Below are 15,228 nucleotides of genomic sequence, written 5' to 3' on the forward strand. Positions count from 1 at the left end.
TAACATTCTCTCTCTACCATCATGACCCAGCACAACTTTCTCCCTACACTTGAGAATTGATCTTGATTTTAAGAGGCCATTTTCCAAGGATCCTGGGGAGTTGAGAATTTTAGTTCCTGAACTGACCTGATTGTCCACTGCTATTTCTTTATATTCTGCTAAGGGTTTTCAAGGTCACTCACTAACCCCTGCCTCTCATGAGCCCTCAATGAGTAACAAACTCCATTCATCTCTAGCTTTAAAAGAGCCGCCAGCAAGAAGGCTTTTCCAGTCTTCCACCAAATGAATCTTTCCAGATGGGTCCTGCCCGGTGAACACACACCCTCTGGGCTCCCTTTTCTCTGTCAGCCTCGGCTTGGCTTCTGTCTACAGGATTCACACCTTGACCACAGGAACTCAGAGGAGCTAATTTTTTCCTTTGTGTCTCAGATCAGGGGACTCTGGTGGATGCAGTACTCTCCAGCCGTGGAGACTGGTTGCTAACAAGTGTTTTAGAAACTGTTGTTTATCTTTTCTGGGTATTTATTACACTTTTAGGAGCCAAGAAAGGGCATGTCCTTTTTTGTCTTGCGATATTTCTTCAGAAGGCAGCAGCCTGAAACACACAGGTCTACTCTCTAGGTTAATTCTCCGCTGACACGCACACTTTCCCATGACCAGCAGGGGGCATCTGCGACACAGATTAAAGCTGAATTGACTAAACTGGATTGTCCTTGAGACGCAACTGGTTGCGACATCTCTTTTGGAAATATAAAATCCCGGGTTCTATACTTCCCAAAGGTCCTCTATCTTGTCTCCTCTTGACTGTTCCCAAGATATGTCTGGAGTCTAGAATGAAACCTGCCTGTGATGACCAACAGTCTTCCAACGACAAGACTGGTCTACGCCTCTTGGCTACTTCTGTTAAAGTCCTGATAAATTATGGTCTCACGATAGCTTCTGATCAGACTGTTAGTGGTTGTCATTGCCCTCCCCGCCCCTTCCCATCAGAGTATTGCCCGGTCTGACGTGAGGAACTGAATGAGCATGCTCAGTGTGAGCCTCACTTGCCTCTCCACCTCTTTAATGGATAACAATTAAATTCAGTTTCTTTAGAGTCCCTGCAGTCATTCAGTGGATTTTTACCTCTCCCACCCAGTGAACCAAATTAAAAACAGCCCAGTTCTCAATGACTTCTTCTGTGCCACACCCCAGTATTTCACTTAACCCAAAATGTAGTTTTACACTTAGCTAGAAATTCAATTCACTCACTCGTTTTTTTGACTCGTCGATTTACATAGCAGATCTTTTTTGAGCACCTCGTAAGTGCCAGGCCCTGAGCTATGTGCTGAGACTGGAATTGTGAACAAAACAGATATTGTTGGAGACCTGCCACTCTAATGGGAGAGAGAGACAAGACCCAAATAAATACACAGAGAAAAATGTGCAGATTGGTAAGGACCATGAAAGAAAAATACAGAAGACTCTGAATATCATAGAGGCAGCTGTTGGAGCTGTGTCTCCCATTGCACTGCCTGCCTGTTATCACATGGGCACACACGTGAGCTCCTTGAGGTTAGGACCTATATCCTTCAATTGTTATATCCCATCCACTGTGGTCAATGACTAGAAAAATACCTAGCATATAGTTTGCATGTATGTGTCCTATATTCTGCTATTCCAAATGTCTCTGAGGCAAGGAACAATCTCTATAACCCTTGAAGCACCTAGCACAGGACTTTATATGTAGCCGACTATCTGATATTCTACTTGAATCGAATTGTATTTTTAAAAATTCAGCTATATTTCTGTTTTGATTGATTGCTTGTACTGTTTCTCTTACTTGTGCACGTTAAAGTAATAACTTGGATTCAGGTTCACCCATTAGAAGGAAGGACCCAGGTGGCCCCGGGGCCTTTTGAAATTTGATTTCCTGGCCAGTATACCCACAGAAGGCACAGATTTAAAACCGCAAGCCCCAGAATTGCTCAAACCCTTTCCAGTTTGAAATCACTAATGTGAGTCATCTACAGAAGGAATTATCTTCCTCTGAGCCTTTAATTAAAACTTCACCCAGGCATTTCAATTGATTTTATTTCAAAACAAGGTTTTCTTTGTAAACCAAAGGATGCCAGGATGGGGATGGGATGGGAGGAGATACAAATTGTTTCTTGTTCACCAGCCTTAATGTAATGTAGCCAGGAAAAATGCCTCGTGTACGGTCAGACAGAGCCCGAGACGGAGTTGAAATCATCAACGTGTCAGAAAGTTTTCTTCTATGGATGGGGTTGTTTTTGACATTAAATTCATGTCAGATACATCCAAGTTGATTTTTAAGGGGGAAAATAAAATGATAGGTTTGAGCTTTCATTTTGTTTGATTTTTCCACTTGATTTATTTTGTTCCCGTTTGTGTGTGTGTGTGTGTGTAGGGAGGGGTGGGGAGGAGAAGGCAAGGGGGGATGTTTCCACCTTGTTCCAGGAACTCCTGAGGAGAAAAACAAATGTCGTAACATTGTTTATCCTTGCAAAAAGAATAAAAGGTTTCAAGTGGTTTCAACTCTAGCATCTGACAACTCTTCAGCCTGTAAACTTTTAGTGTTTTAGAAGAAGAGATGCGATCATATTATTCATTCTCTGTATTCCTGTAAATTCCTAATTAAACCAAATGGACTTCTGCCTTATAGACTCTCTTTAATGTCTGATATTTGAACATATACAAAGCCAGGAGTTGAAGCCATTAAAGGAAGTTTTAACAAAGCCCTGAATTTCCTTCCTCCTTTATATCCCCAGGGCAAGTATGAGAAAAAGAGTAATCTGATACACTGGTATGTTTGTCTACCCTGAGGAAATGGAATATAATTTTCTATAGGCAATGTTATAAATGGCCATTGATTTCTAGGTCATCCCACGAAAAACTTATTTAAGCAGTGATACTGATGAAACCTTAGTGGGTTCTGGTTCATTCTGGTTTTAAAAAGCTTTTGTGGGATGTCTTAACAATTTAACCACCACTGATACAGTGTTTTCATGGGAAAATACATCCTGAAAGAGTTAACAAAAGAAAAACTTGAAACATACCGAGTTTGTAAGAAAGGATGCCACCTGTTTACACAGACACCGTCTTTGAAGGCACTTTTCAGTCATTTTACCCCTTTTTTGTTGTTGTTTTCCTACCAAAATTGCCCTAGGCTGAGTGCTGTATGGAGGCTCCTCTGTCATCCTTCCGTTCATCAGGAAGGGTAGGCAGAGTGAGCCCACGTCATCGAACACGGCTTTCTGCTCTCCCTGATCACACTTTACACTCAAGCAATACAGAGCCACTTCCGCATCCTTTCGAACAATAGGCACGTTCCCCTCTTTTTGCCTGGAAGGTCTGTCCTTTTCTTGTCCACCGGCCGCTGCTGTGCCTCCTGTGAGAAGCCCCCCTGACTTGCCCTGTGGGCCGGAGCTCTGCGCTCTCCAGACATCCTCCCCTTGAACAGCTGCTTGTGATCGCAGACAAGTTTGAGGCCCCAGTGGGTTATCAGTACTTGAAGGCAAGGACCAAACGTCGTGTTTGTCTGTTCACCGCCTGCTGCTGACACAGGAAGCACGATCAAGGAGTCACGGATAAATGAAATTTAAAAACACTCCACTCCTTCATTCTAATTACCCCTTCATGTCCACCCTATTCTTTCACCAGGCAATCATGTACAAATATCTCTCTGCCTTTTACAAAAGCAAATAGTTCAAATGGAGCTAAAGATATAAGGAGAAAAAAAAAGAAAAGAAACAGAAGTTGAAAGGAAAAAAAACAAAACAAAACACCAAAAACTTAAAGAACCAACCAAACAAAAAACCAAGCATCTGAGACACATTCCATAGATAATCCTTATCTAAACATTGGTGAGTGAACTACTGAGTCAAGGTTGAGGCTGAAAACAGTTGCTGCATGCAGCACTAACCTTAAGGGCAGGGAGTGAGGGGCACCCAGGGCCAGGAGGAGAGCGTTATGGATGAAGGTCTTCGAGAGCTGGGTGGGATATTATGACCTGACTGCAGAGGTGGACCTGGTGTTTCTGGCCATCCTCCTGGACGCTAGCCAGCAGACGGTAGCCACAAATATTGCATGCATTCCCCCAACCCCCCTTTTCCCTACTCTCGTAATGTTTTCCTTCTATTCCAGATAAATATGAAATTGGTAATTCTTGTCTCCAGAGCTAGAATATGGCAGGTGGTGGGTGTAGTAATTCTTAGTAACCTGTGGGAATCTTTTTGGATGTTTTACTTTGGTACTTGAAGCTAGGGAACACGGGTTGAGCTCAGTTGGAAAAATGATTATGCACTTAGAACTAACTTTGAAGAAGCAGTATTATATGCCAAATGCTCTGCTAAGTGATTCATATGCATTAGCATATTTAATCATCACGAAAAAGAGGATGTACTATTTTATCAGTCCCGTTTTCTAGGCAAAAAATCCAAAACATTAGTTAATTTAAGCAACCTGCCGAGCTTGGAATCAAAATGACACTTATTCTTATTCTCATGTGTTATATAAGCTCCCCCGCGGAACTTGCCCAGTTTCAAGCAAAGTGCCGTGCTTGGGTGAGCTTGATCTGCTGGGGTGTGGGATCCAAGCTGGCTTCAACCAGAGAGAGGGTCCTAGGGAAAGAATGGGCACAGAAAGAAATGGAAAGGAAAAGACATTGTAGAAGTGACAATCTAGATCATAGTTTGAAAATTATATTTATGATACTAAAAGAAACTATGATACAACTCAATATTTATAGGTTTTTTGGGTAAGCTATACAGTCCATTTCCTTAACTTTTCCTCTCTGATATCCATGATTGTTAATCTCACACGTTTTATTCACTTAAATTGTCTCATCACTGTTTCCATGTGAATGGATGGGGGAAGTCTATTTATAACAGCAAAGCCCTATCTGGCCACAAGATGAATCCCATCATAACTCTTGAAGATTTGGGTTCACATTAGCATGGACTGGGAGATAAATGTTGGGAGATGTGTGAGGAACACATTCAAGGTATTTTTAGTTGACTCTGGGGAATGTTTGTGAGTGTTGACAGGGTCACCATGGGTTGTGCTGCCACCGGATGTAAAGGTATTTAGGACGTGATGCCCGCCTTCACAGGACCCTCATGCCCAGCTTGGAAAACAGACGTGGATCAACCACCATGGTGCAATATGATAAATGCTATCTGAAGAGCTTCTGTAAAGTACTGAGGAAATAGTGAAAAAGCAGCTTTTTGGGTCTCTCCATATACAGTGGCTTGCCTTATGGATTAATGCTTAAGATTTGCTTGGTGTTCTTTTGAGTTCAGACTCGCCATGAAGTAATGGATAACTTAGACGGTTAGTTTTGAAATGAGGTATGAAAACAGTTGCATCCTTTGGTAGAGGAAGGTGCAGAATTCTGACGACATCTACTCACTAAAATGTTGAGGGTAGAAAGCAGTGATATAATGCTGCTATCGTCGGTCCGTTGGCAATGAATACTCATCTCCTGATGGCTTACTGCATGGGAAATACCTCAGTAGCCATTATGGAAGAATGGGTAAGCAGTTGGGAAAAAAAAATCAAATCCATCTATTCCATTATAGGGAGTACATCTTCAGGCAGAATACTTTAATTTTATAGCTAGAGATAGCTGAAGAAAACATCTAGATTAACTCTGTCACTTTATAGATGAGGGAACTGAGGCCTAGTGGTAAAAAATGATTTTTTTTCGAATAGTCTACATCTAATTAAAGGCAGATCTGGGACCAAAGCTCGCAGAAGACAGGTAGGCAATGCAGTGAGTAGCTCACCTGTGAACTCTGGAGTCAGACGGTGTGGGCTCCAGTCCCACCTCCACCACAGACTTGCTGGGTTGTCTTAAGTAAGTTATTTAAACACTCTGACTTTCAGGGTCTTCATCTGTAAAGTGGGAATAGTACTACTGTATCTGTCATATATAAAGTGAAAGAATACATGCAAAACAGTAATTAAGATGAAATGAGATAATGCATATTAACCAGGGACATAAGAAGAGCTTGATAAATGTTCATTATTAGAACTCATGTGTCCCCATTTCTACATTAGTATTCTTCCTGCCCCAACAGTAAAAATGGAGTTTTGTTCATTTTTGTTTCTTTGACACAGAAAGAAGTCTGTGTTTCAGATCTGTATGCGCATATGGTGTTCCCATCCCGCCTTACATCTTTTCTTTCAGGGCCAAGGAGATTAAGATCAAGTTGGGAATTCTCCTCCAGAAGCCAGACTCAGCAGTTGACTTTGTCATTCCATACAATGAGAAGCCGGAGAAACCAGCCAAGACCCAGAAGTGAGTCATGAGTATGGATTCCACTCTTTTTCCTCCAGAGGATGGCTATTTCTGAAGTGTATAGCACCATCCCTCATCTGGAGAGCTCTCCACTCTCAATTACTCATTGAAGATCATAAGATCCCTCAGAGACTTGGTTTGTAAATGAGCATTTTTTTACTCTCCTATGTCCGGAGCATAATATGGGATGCCGTCAGGTTACTTAAAAAATAAAGAGAAGGCCCTGCCTTGGGACCTTGTCTGAGAGACAGACCATACCTCATAAAATGGCACCAGGCTCCTCCTCAATTATTTACCACACAGAAGTATGACAAAAAATACCTATTCACCTGCTGCCTAGGGGTAAGGTAACCCGCTCCTGACCCGGTTACTTAAGATCAGTGGATGCTCACCTGCTAAGGAAGGAGCCAAGGCTGCTTCCTCAGCGGGAGGATAGAAATGGAAACATTTCCCTCAGGAAGATGGTAAGACCAAGGCAGACAATTTAAGCCTAATAGCTTCTTCTCCAAAATGTGATTCCTTCAGGGTCCAACAGAGGAACAGAAGACTGTTCCTTGACAGAGGAATGAATTCTTGCCCGGCCAACTCTATTTAATGTATATGAAGCATTTTTAACCCCAATCCATAAATTAGTATTCCTGACTGGACTTCCGTAGTTCTCTCTCCCTTCTCCCCTACCCTCGCACATGTATTTCCATCAATTTAGGCATGGAGCGAAACTATAATTCTAAAGAGTCAAGCTGTTCCGGCAGGGAGTGCACCTCCCCGTTTGCACAGACTCTGCTGTGACTTGGTAACACACCCCCCAGCTCGCACACGGCTTCCCACTGTTCCCCCAGCTACGCGGCCAGTCCTTGCCCCCCCCCCCCCCCCCCCCGCCGCAGACACCCTCCATCTTCCCCTTCAAACATTTTCATGGGCATGAAAATCAAGAAAGGAGAGTGGGAAGAAGAAAAGCCAAATGTACTGGAATTCCTTCACTCTGCTATCTGAAAGCTTTGAGGAGATGACAGAAGCGCAGTAAAAACACAGGAATCCCTTTTAACCTCCATTTCTTTTTAAATTTGACATCTGTGTAAACTGGCCAATCTTCTCTTGGTCCAAATGACCTTCAGCTTAATATAGCTGGATTGGTTGGGAGATAAAAAGACGGGTTCTTCTTTTTAAATCTTTCTCCATCAACCTAAGTGGACAGTTCCATTCTCCTCTTATTACTTCAAAGTGATCCCCAACTGGAAGTGAGGCATAATTGAGTTTGGTGCATTTAGAAAGAAGAAGCTAATTCAGCAGGGAGTGGCAGGCAACAGGCACTGCTGGGGAAGAAGAACCACATTTCATAGCAGCAACAGATCAAAAAAATCTATTTTGAAGTAAACAGTGTGGTGGTTATGGATCTGTAGGAATTCACTTTAAAAAATAGGGTATTACATTTCCTGCTTTGATTCTCTGCTTTAATGTTCCACACAGACACTTGAGTGATTTGGCTTAAAGGGATTCGGACAGAAGCAGTTTGGAAGGAAAGCTGAGGTTGATATTTATTGGATGATTTTCTTCTCTTGTCTTCTATCTCCTTTCTTCTTCCAGGAGTTAGTTTGAATTGTTTTGGAAAAAAAAAAAAATCCTTCATATCCGTAGAGAACGTGCGTCTCTACTGCATTTGTCAGCGACCACTACAAGCCTTTCCCACCCTCTTCCAAGCCCCTAAACCCGTTCCACCTCCTCGGGTTTAGCAAATGTCCATGCCTTTTAACTAACAGGAAAAGACTGTGTTCTGCATGAGCTCAATCAATCTCTCTTCTCCCCACTTAAAATTTCTCTGTATTTTTGTACCCATGTTCTTCTCTCAGAGAAGAAAATAAACCTTCTCCAGACTGAAGTTATTTTTAACCCTCTCATCCTTTAAAAAAAGCAATCCCTTTTTTAAAAATCATTTTCTGAGGCGCCTGGGTGGCTCAGTCGGTTAAGTAGCCGACTCTTATTTTCGGCTCGGGCCATGATCTCAGGGTCGTGAGATCAAGCCCCATGTCAGGCTCTGTGTCAGGCTCCGTGCTGGGCATGGAACCTGCCTAAGATTCTCTCCCTCCCTCTCCCTCCACCCCTCCAGTCCCCCTCTCAAAAAAAGCATTTTCTATTTTTTAAATGGTTTTATTTTTCTCATTAGAAAAACAGAAGTCAAAAAAAAAAAAAAAAAACAGAAAAGAGTTGCCCATATCCCTACCACCCATAGCCAGGGTCTGTTACCATCTTAGTATTCTTAATTGCTCTTCTCCCTCCGGGCCCATGTTCCACTCTGAAAAAAACTCTCTCGGCCCCGCCCTCCTACTCCTCTCCCTTTCTCTTGTTTTCATCAGGGAGTTCTAGACACAGAACGTGTCAATCAAGAAGAGACTGTAAAACAACCAAAGCATCTATTTGGGGTCTTAGGGATGGCAATCTAGGAGACACAGAGTCGACCAAAATAAAAAATGGGCCCCCAATAGCCAGCGTGAAGTGCAGGCTTATAAAGGCAAAACCCACAAGGTTATGTAACTTGCTTTGGAAGAATTGTGATTGATGAAGGCAGACTTCTAACTATCTGGTGCATGCTTGGCTGCTCAGCCGATAGGTATTACATTATCTCTATCTCAGTCCGGAGCAGAAGGATTGCTCCAGGAAGTGGTCCGGGTGTGACTGGCAAGAGTCAGTTTGGAGATGGGCCCTGCTTCCTCAACGTCTGCTCAATTCTATTCTGAGTGACTCTCAGTGATGCTTGCTTGGTTTTGAATCTTCTTTCACAAAAGCTGCTGCTTCCAGGATCTTCTCTTCACTCTTGCTTATCCAGTTTAGACCTACTACCCATATGACCCTCTCTAAAGCCTCACTTTGACCCGTTGCCAGAGTTTGTCTGCTCAACGGTTGGCCTCCTGAAAACTCTCTTCCTTCACTTCTAACCCTGCCTTCTCCTCTCTCTCTCAGGATTCCCACTTTTGCCTACCCTCTCCATGTGTGAGCATTCCCCAAGGCTGTGCTCTAGGTCCTCATAATGAGTAATAAACAAATCAGCACACCACATAAATTTAGTTTGCAAAAACTGTTACCATGGCTTGTCATAGAATCAATTGGGAAATGCTCAGGAGCTGATATAGATAGTTTAGTTTATATAGTTTAGTTCTTATAGTTTATTTTATATCCTAGATGTTCCTTTGCCCCCTGCCTATGCCACTAATTTTTAACCACATTTTGTTGGTGGTGTTTTAACTTTTTAACTCTAGAATGACCTCCACACATAAGCAGGACCCAGCCATACACAGGGGAGAACAGTTACCAAGCGTTCCCACACCCATACTCTCACCGGGTGAACAGCTTAGTGAGCCTGACTGCCGGGATTACCGTTGTATGTACAATGTTTGGCCCACACAAAGACAACGAAAAGTGGCAGGTTTTTTTATCTGCATCCCCATCCTCGGTGCCCAGGTCACTGTTGGCCATGGGGTAAGGGCTTAACAAATGTCCATGAATGGACTTGAGCAGAGTCATGACCATATTGCCCTGCGGGGAAGGAAGGGAGAACAGAGCGGGCACGTAAGTGCCAATAAATAACTGGGATTTCATTTTCCTTGTCAAGAAGAAGAGCATGTGAGAACATTACCAGAAGTGTTTAAACACAGTGCCAGGGACTGTGTAGATTTAAAACAAAAAAAAACCAAAAAACAAAAAAAACAAAAACAAGGAAAGGAAACCACTGGTGTTTCGAGAGGTTAAAATACTTTCTCATGGTTACAGCTTAGGAAGTGTCAGAGTTGCCAACAGTTGGAGTAAGGGTTTGTGGGGCTAACATATTCGAAATGGAAGTTTCGGGTCATTTATGGCTTTCATCAACCAGACTAACTATGGACACACGGAATCATCATGAGTGTTTGCATTTGACGCATGCTTATTGCAGTACAGATTAATGTTGCAGGGGGTGCTCCATTGGACAGGTGGAACGAGGGAAATTCTCCATGACCAACAAACTCTACCATTAGGCAGTGAGCGCATTGTTGCCATGTAAGAGATTCGACAAGTACATAGGTAAGAGTTTAGTAAAGAGAGAGAACACTTCCAGTCGAGATGGTCACTTCCTGGACCAGTTGGCATTTACACCGGGCATTATAAAACACACAGTTAATCATCTCTATAAATGTTTATTTTGCCTTTCATGTGAACTGGCTTCCTCCCCCTCCCCCCACACCCACACACAGAGTCTCCGTGCCCACTCTCTGTGGTCAGCGATGACCTTGCAAACCAGAGCACTTATTGGCCATTTAGATCTGCATCTATCTTGTTTCCAAAGAAGTCAGACTTAATGAAGGCTGGCAAATTCTGAGAATCAGGACAGGATGAACCTCTGCTACCTCCTAGGCTGGTAATCAGAACACTGGGCTTTATGCTGTGGGGCATGCGTCCTGCTCAACTGTGTCCTTGAATCAATTTGGACTAATTTAACCCCCAGGCGGGCTCTGCACATGTCCTTTTCAGGAATTTAATCTTGGCTGTGATGTACTGCTGCTATTGATCATTAGTCTGGTTCTAACAAGACCATTTGGGAAAAATCGGGTCTGGTAGAATGCTTAAGTTGGGTGCACCTGCTTATGTCATTTCTTCTTCCTGTGCTCCTCTATGCTAACCAGAAGAAAAGAGGGGGAAAGAAGGTGATTTCATTTTATGAGAATATTTATAAAATCAGAAAGAGATTCGGTGAGTGAGCCAGGCCTTCCCCTTGCTCTGTTTCTTCTGTCCAATTATTTAATGTCTTGCTGTTTCTGTCAACAATCGATAGAGCCTTGGTGCGTGTCTATTATATGCAGAACATTGAACCTGCTGTAGTGAAGAAATTACGATGTGTAAGCCCTGAGTGCTAAAAATGTAGATATGAAATAGTATATACATGGGAAGAGTTCTCAGTATGAGGTAATAAAGAAGAGCCAAAAGGAGTTACAACCTCTAGAAAACAAGTCCTTTTCTGGTTAGAAATAAAATGAGGCAGAAAAATATAGGGACATACTTGCAATCCCTTCCTCATGTCATTTCTCTTTCCTGTGCTCCTTTATACTAACCAGAAGAAAATGGGGGGAGAAAAGGTTGTTCACTTATTAAAAATAAATTTCCAAGGAATTGGTGTGGAGCACTTGATCAATGACACCTGTGTTTCTAGCCAGGAAAACAGAAACTATGTGAGATTTTTTTCACCATGTTTAGTCTTCAAACAGTAAAAACACAAAGCTTTATGGAAAGCCAAATAATTAAGACTCCAAATCTGTACATATTCTGCAATGAAGAACATGGAAGTGAAGGCAGTATTCACAGCACTTAAGCCAAAAAATATCTACTGCCATCTTGGACTCCTTACATAAAATAAAAGACAGCACAGTGAAAAGTGGAATTAGCAATTGTCTTATCAACCTCAGCTACTAATCTGAATGCTTAAAACCCCAAGATATTATTTAAAACACACACACACACACACAGAGAGAGAGAGAGAAGCAGGAACGTTCCTGGACTGTCTGAAGAGAAGATAAAAAAAAAAAAGTGAAGAGCTAAGGAAGTTCCAATTTAGGAAAAACACCTTCATTGGCCTTAATATTCTAATACATGCCTTGTTAGTCTCCTTTGATTTGACAAGGAAGAACTCACATCACAATGCAAGAGTTAGAGCAGGGGAGCCCCAGGAGAGCACAGTCAGCCATTTTTCCCAGACAACAGCAGCCTGCCTTGACACAATCCTGCTGTGAGAGAAGAATTGGTGGTTATAACAAGATAACAGCAGGGTTTATGCATATATAAATGTTAAAATAAAGACAGCCTAAGGGGAATTATGTGTTGGCTATTACCTTCTCCTTTTGAGTCAGCATCTAGAGCATTTATGTACAACATTCTCATTCATGATGTATAACCACTTTTCTTCTCAGAAAGAGAAAACCTTTTAAAAATCAGTATCCTATCCTAACTGGGCAGGAAAAATGCACCCAGATTTTTAAAAATGTAGATGTACCATGATCACATTTCCAGCATGAGGCAGCATCCCACATTCCATCTTCCACCAGCCTTAATGATGGCAATAGGATGTGGAATCAAATGCCCTTTGCTGATTAAATTTGGCAGCTAAAGGGGAGCACTGGTGAGGCAGAGAACATGAGTTCAATCCCTATAATGGGGCAACTGGATTTCACTTAGTTACATTTGGGAAAAAAGATCACAATTGGAGATACTGTCATGAGATATACAAGAATGTCAAGACACAGCTTCATGACAAATAGACTTTACTTCTAAAAAGAGACCCAAACAGATTGTTCAAGAGGAGATGAAAATACACAATATTGAGGCGCCTGGGTGGCTCAGTTTGGTTAGGTGTCTGCCTTTGGCTCAGTGCACGATCCCAGGGTCCTGGGATCGAGCCCCTCATTAGGCTCCCTGCTCAGCAGGGAGCCTGCTTCTCCCTCTCCCTCTGCCTTTCCCCTCCACTCATGCTCTCGCTCTCTTGCTCTCTCTCTCAAATAAATAAATAAAATCTTAAAAAAAAAGAAAATACACAGTATTGATGTGTGAAAACAAACCCAGCCCACCAAACCTGATTGTCAGAAAGAAAGTAAGTCAAACTCCCTTGTCCTGAGGATGGGTCATTGGGTATATCATTTCTAAGAAAAGCAGGTCCAAGACATTGTCAGTGAATGTGGTTAATTCCCTTCTCATGGCTGTTGCCTTTTTTTTTTTTTTCTGAATTCTTGATTTAGACCCTCACTGGATGAGGCTCTGCAGTGGCGTGACTCCCTGGACAAGCTCCTGCAGAACAACTGTAAGTTGGAATTGTCTTTTATAAAAGGTCAGGGGAGGGACAGAGGCAAAAAATCACCTTTGTATTGCCTGTGTCTTTCTTCTCCAATTTTGACATTTCTTCAGTTTTTCAAAGTGATCTCAACAAGGGAAGAATGCCAAGGGAGGGTGATTATCCAGCTCACAAGAAGAGGAAGGTCTACTACACTGGAAGAGAATGTGAAAATAAAATGTCCTGAGGACTCAGGATTGCACGTTGTTTTCCCATCTGTCCTACTTACTCATGTGGCTTGACCTGGGTGCTTCTTAATGTTTTCATTAGTAAAAGAGAGATACTACCTTTTCCAGCTTAACCTCCTAATGGCTTAACAAGGATTGGCTAGAGCCATGTGCAGATCACTGGATTAGGAAGCACAGTTGGGTAGTATGTCCCAGTCCAAGCTGCTATTAATTGTTTTTGTGGCCCGACATGGGTTGTTCTCTCCCCCAGCCTTGGTTTCCTCTTCTGGTGCTTGACCTTTATATCTTTATTCAAGACATGACAAAAGTGCCAGAAAGAACCCATTTCCAAGCTAATACCAATACACCTGAGCACTACTTACCTTTCCCCTAATGCAAATCCTTACCAATTCCCAAGGCCTATGGTTTCAAGTGCAAGTTTCCAGTGTTTAAGATGCTCCACGATAACTAGATGGCTGGTCTGCAGTCACACTGAAGCATTCTCCCCTCCCTTGGGAATTTCTGCATGCAATCCCTTTGGTTGGAATACTTTGTATTCATATCTCTATCCATTGAAATTCTTCCTCTCCTATAAAAGCAAATCTAAATACTAAATGCCTAGTCTTCCTTGCCCATCCAGAATGATCTCCCTCTGAGCTTCCAAAGCCTTTGTCTGCACAACTTTTCTCCTGCTTAATACTTGCTACCATGTACTTTTTCATAGGTGTCTTCCTCCTATGATAGATTATAAACTCAGTGACAGCCAGGACTCAATCTTTTGATCTGAATCATATCCCAATAAGAAGTACACAATATAGGGAGAATAAATTTGTTGAATAGTTCATTTTAAGAATATGATTCAATTTAAGATACTCAACCCATATTTCCATCTTTACCCCAAGAATGGCATATGAAACTTTGTTAGATACTTCGCAAAAATAAGGATTTAAAAAATATTTCTCACAGGAGAATCATGATCAATAGGCCCAGAGTAGATAACAAAGAACATATGTTGAATTGTATATGAAAGTTTTATTTGTCTTGTTTTTGGTAGGGAAGCTTCTGTTTAGAATCATTATTTTATATTTGGAGGGCAGAACAGCCAAACCTCGACTTCATAACTTTCTTAATCTTATCCACTTTTGATTCTCTTTTTATTGTTTGTGCTAAACAGAATACCCTGCCCTGACACATATAAGGTATTCAGTAAATGTTGACTTAATGTGTGAATGAATGAATTCATTCATTCATTTGCTGGACCCAGAAATCCCATGAGGTCAACCAAGAGAAAAAAATATGTTTATCAATTGACTTATTTCTTGTCTTACACAATGGTTTTGGAGCCAGTTGCAACCTGACAGATGGTATATTGATACATTATGAATCCTAAGTCTCCTGGGTGTAGGTATATCTTGCTATGGTCAAGAAATCCTGAGAATTAGCAGAACTATTTTCATGTTTGCAAAACCACTAAGGAGAAGGTTATATATTTGTGTGCCCATATACAATCTTTTTCAGTCACACTAATCCTTTGGGCCACATGTTTATATGTTTCAGGCTTGTAGGAGACAGGGAGCTATTGGTATAAGAAAGATAGGGGTAGAAGTTAAGTCAGAGGCAGTTAGCGTTAACACCTTAGCATTTGTTGAGGGACTGAAGTCTTTCAGGTTGTAAATAAATGATTACCATGGTGTAACCTTAAGGCCTGAGATTCTCAGAGTAATGTTTTCTACTTCTCAGTGTGGAAAATATATATTCACATGTGTGTGTTTGTGTAAATATCTATATATAATATTCACATTTCACTTAATTATATATATTTAAAAATTACATATGCATAGATATGTGTGTTATATGGTATGTATCTGTGTATATGTGTGTGTGTCCATAAAATCTTTTCTTTAAAGATTTATTTA

General features: G+C 41.6%; 1 protein-coding gene across 1 annotated transcript in view; it reads left to right on the plus strand.

Annotated features, from left to right (window-relative positions):
- The window catches only part of RGS5 (regulator of G protein signaling 5), a 47,964-nt gene that overhangs the window by 19,052 nt on the left and 13,684 nt on the right, over positions 1-15,228 (plus strand). The window contains exons 2-3 of the mRNA XM_036103469.2: positions 6,194-6,304; positions 13,054-13,115. Coding sequence (XP_035959362.1) covers positions 6,194-6,304; positions 13,054-13,115 — 173 coding nt within the window. The remainder of the gene's footprint in view (positions 1-6,193; positions 6,305-13,053; positions 13,116-15,228) is intronic.

The sequence above is a fragment of the Halichoerus grypus genome, chromosome 7, assembly GCF_964656455.1.
Source record: "Halichoerus grypus chromosome 7, mHalGry1.hap1.1, whole genome shotgun sequence".
Lineage (NCBI taxonomy): Eukaryota > Metazoa > Chordata > Mammalia > Carnivora > Phocidae > Halichoerus > Halichoerus grypus.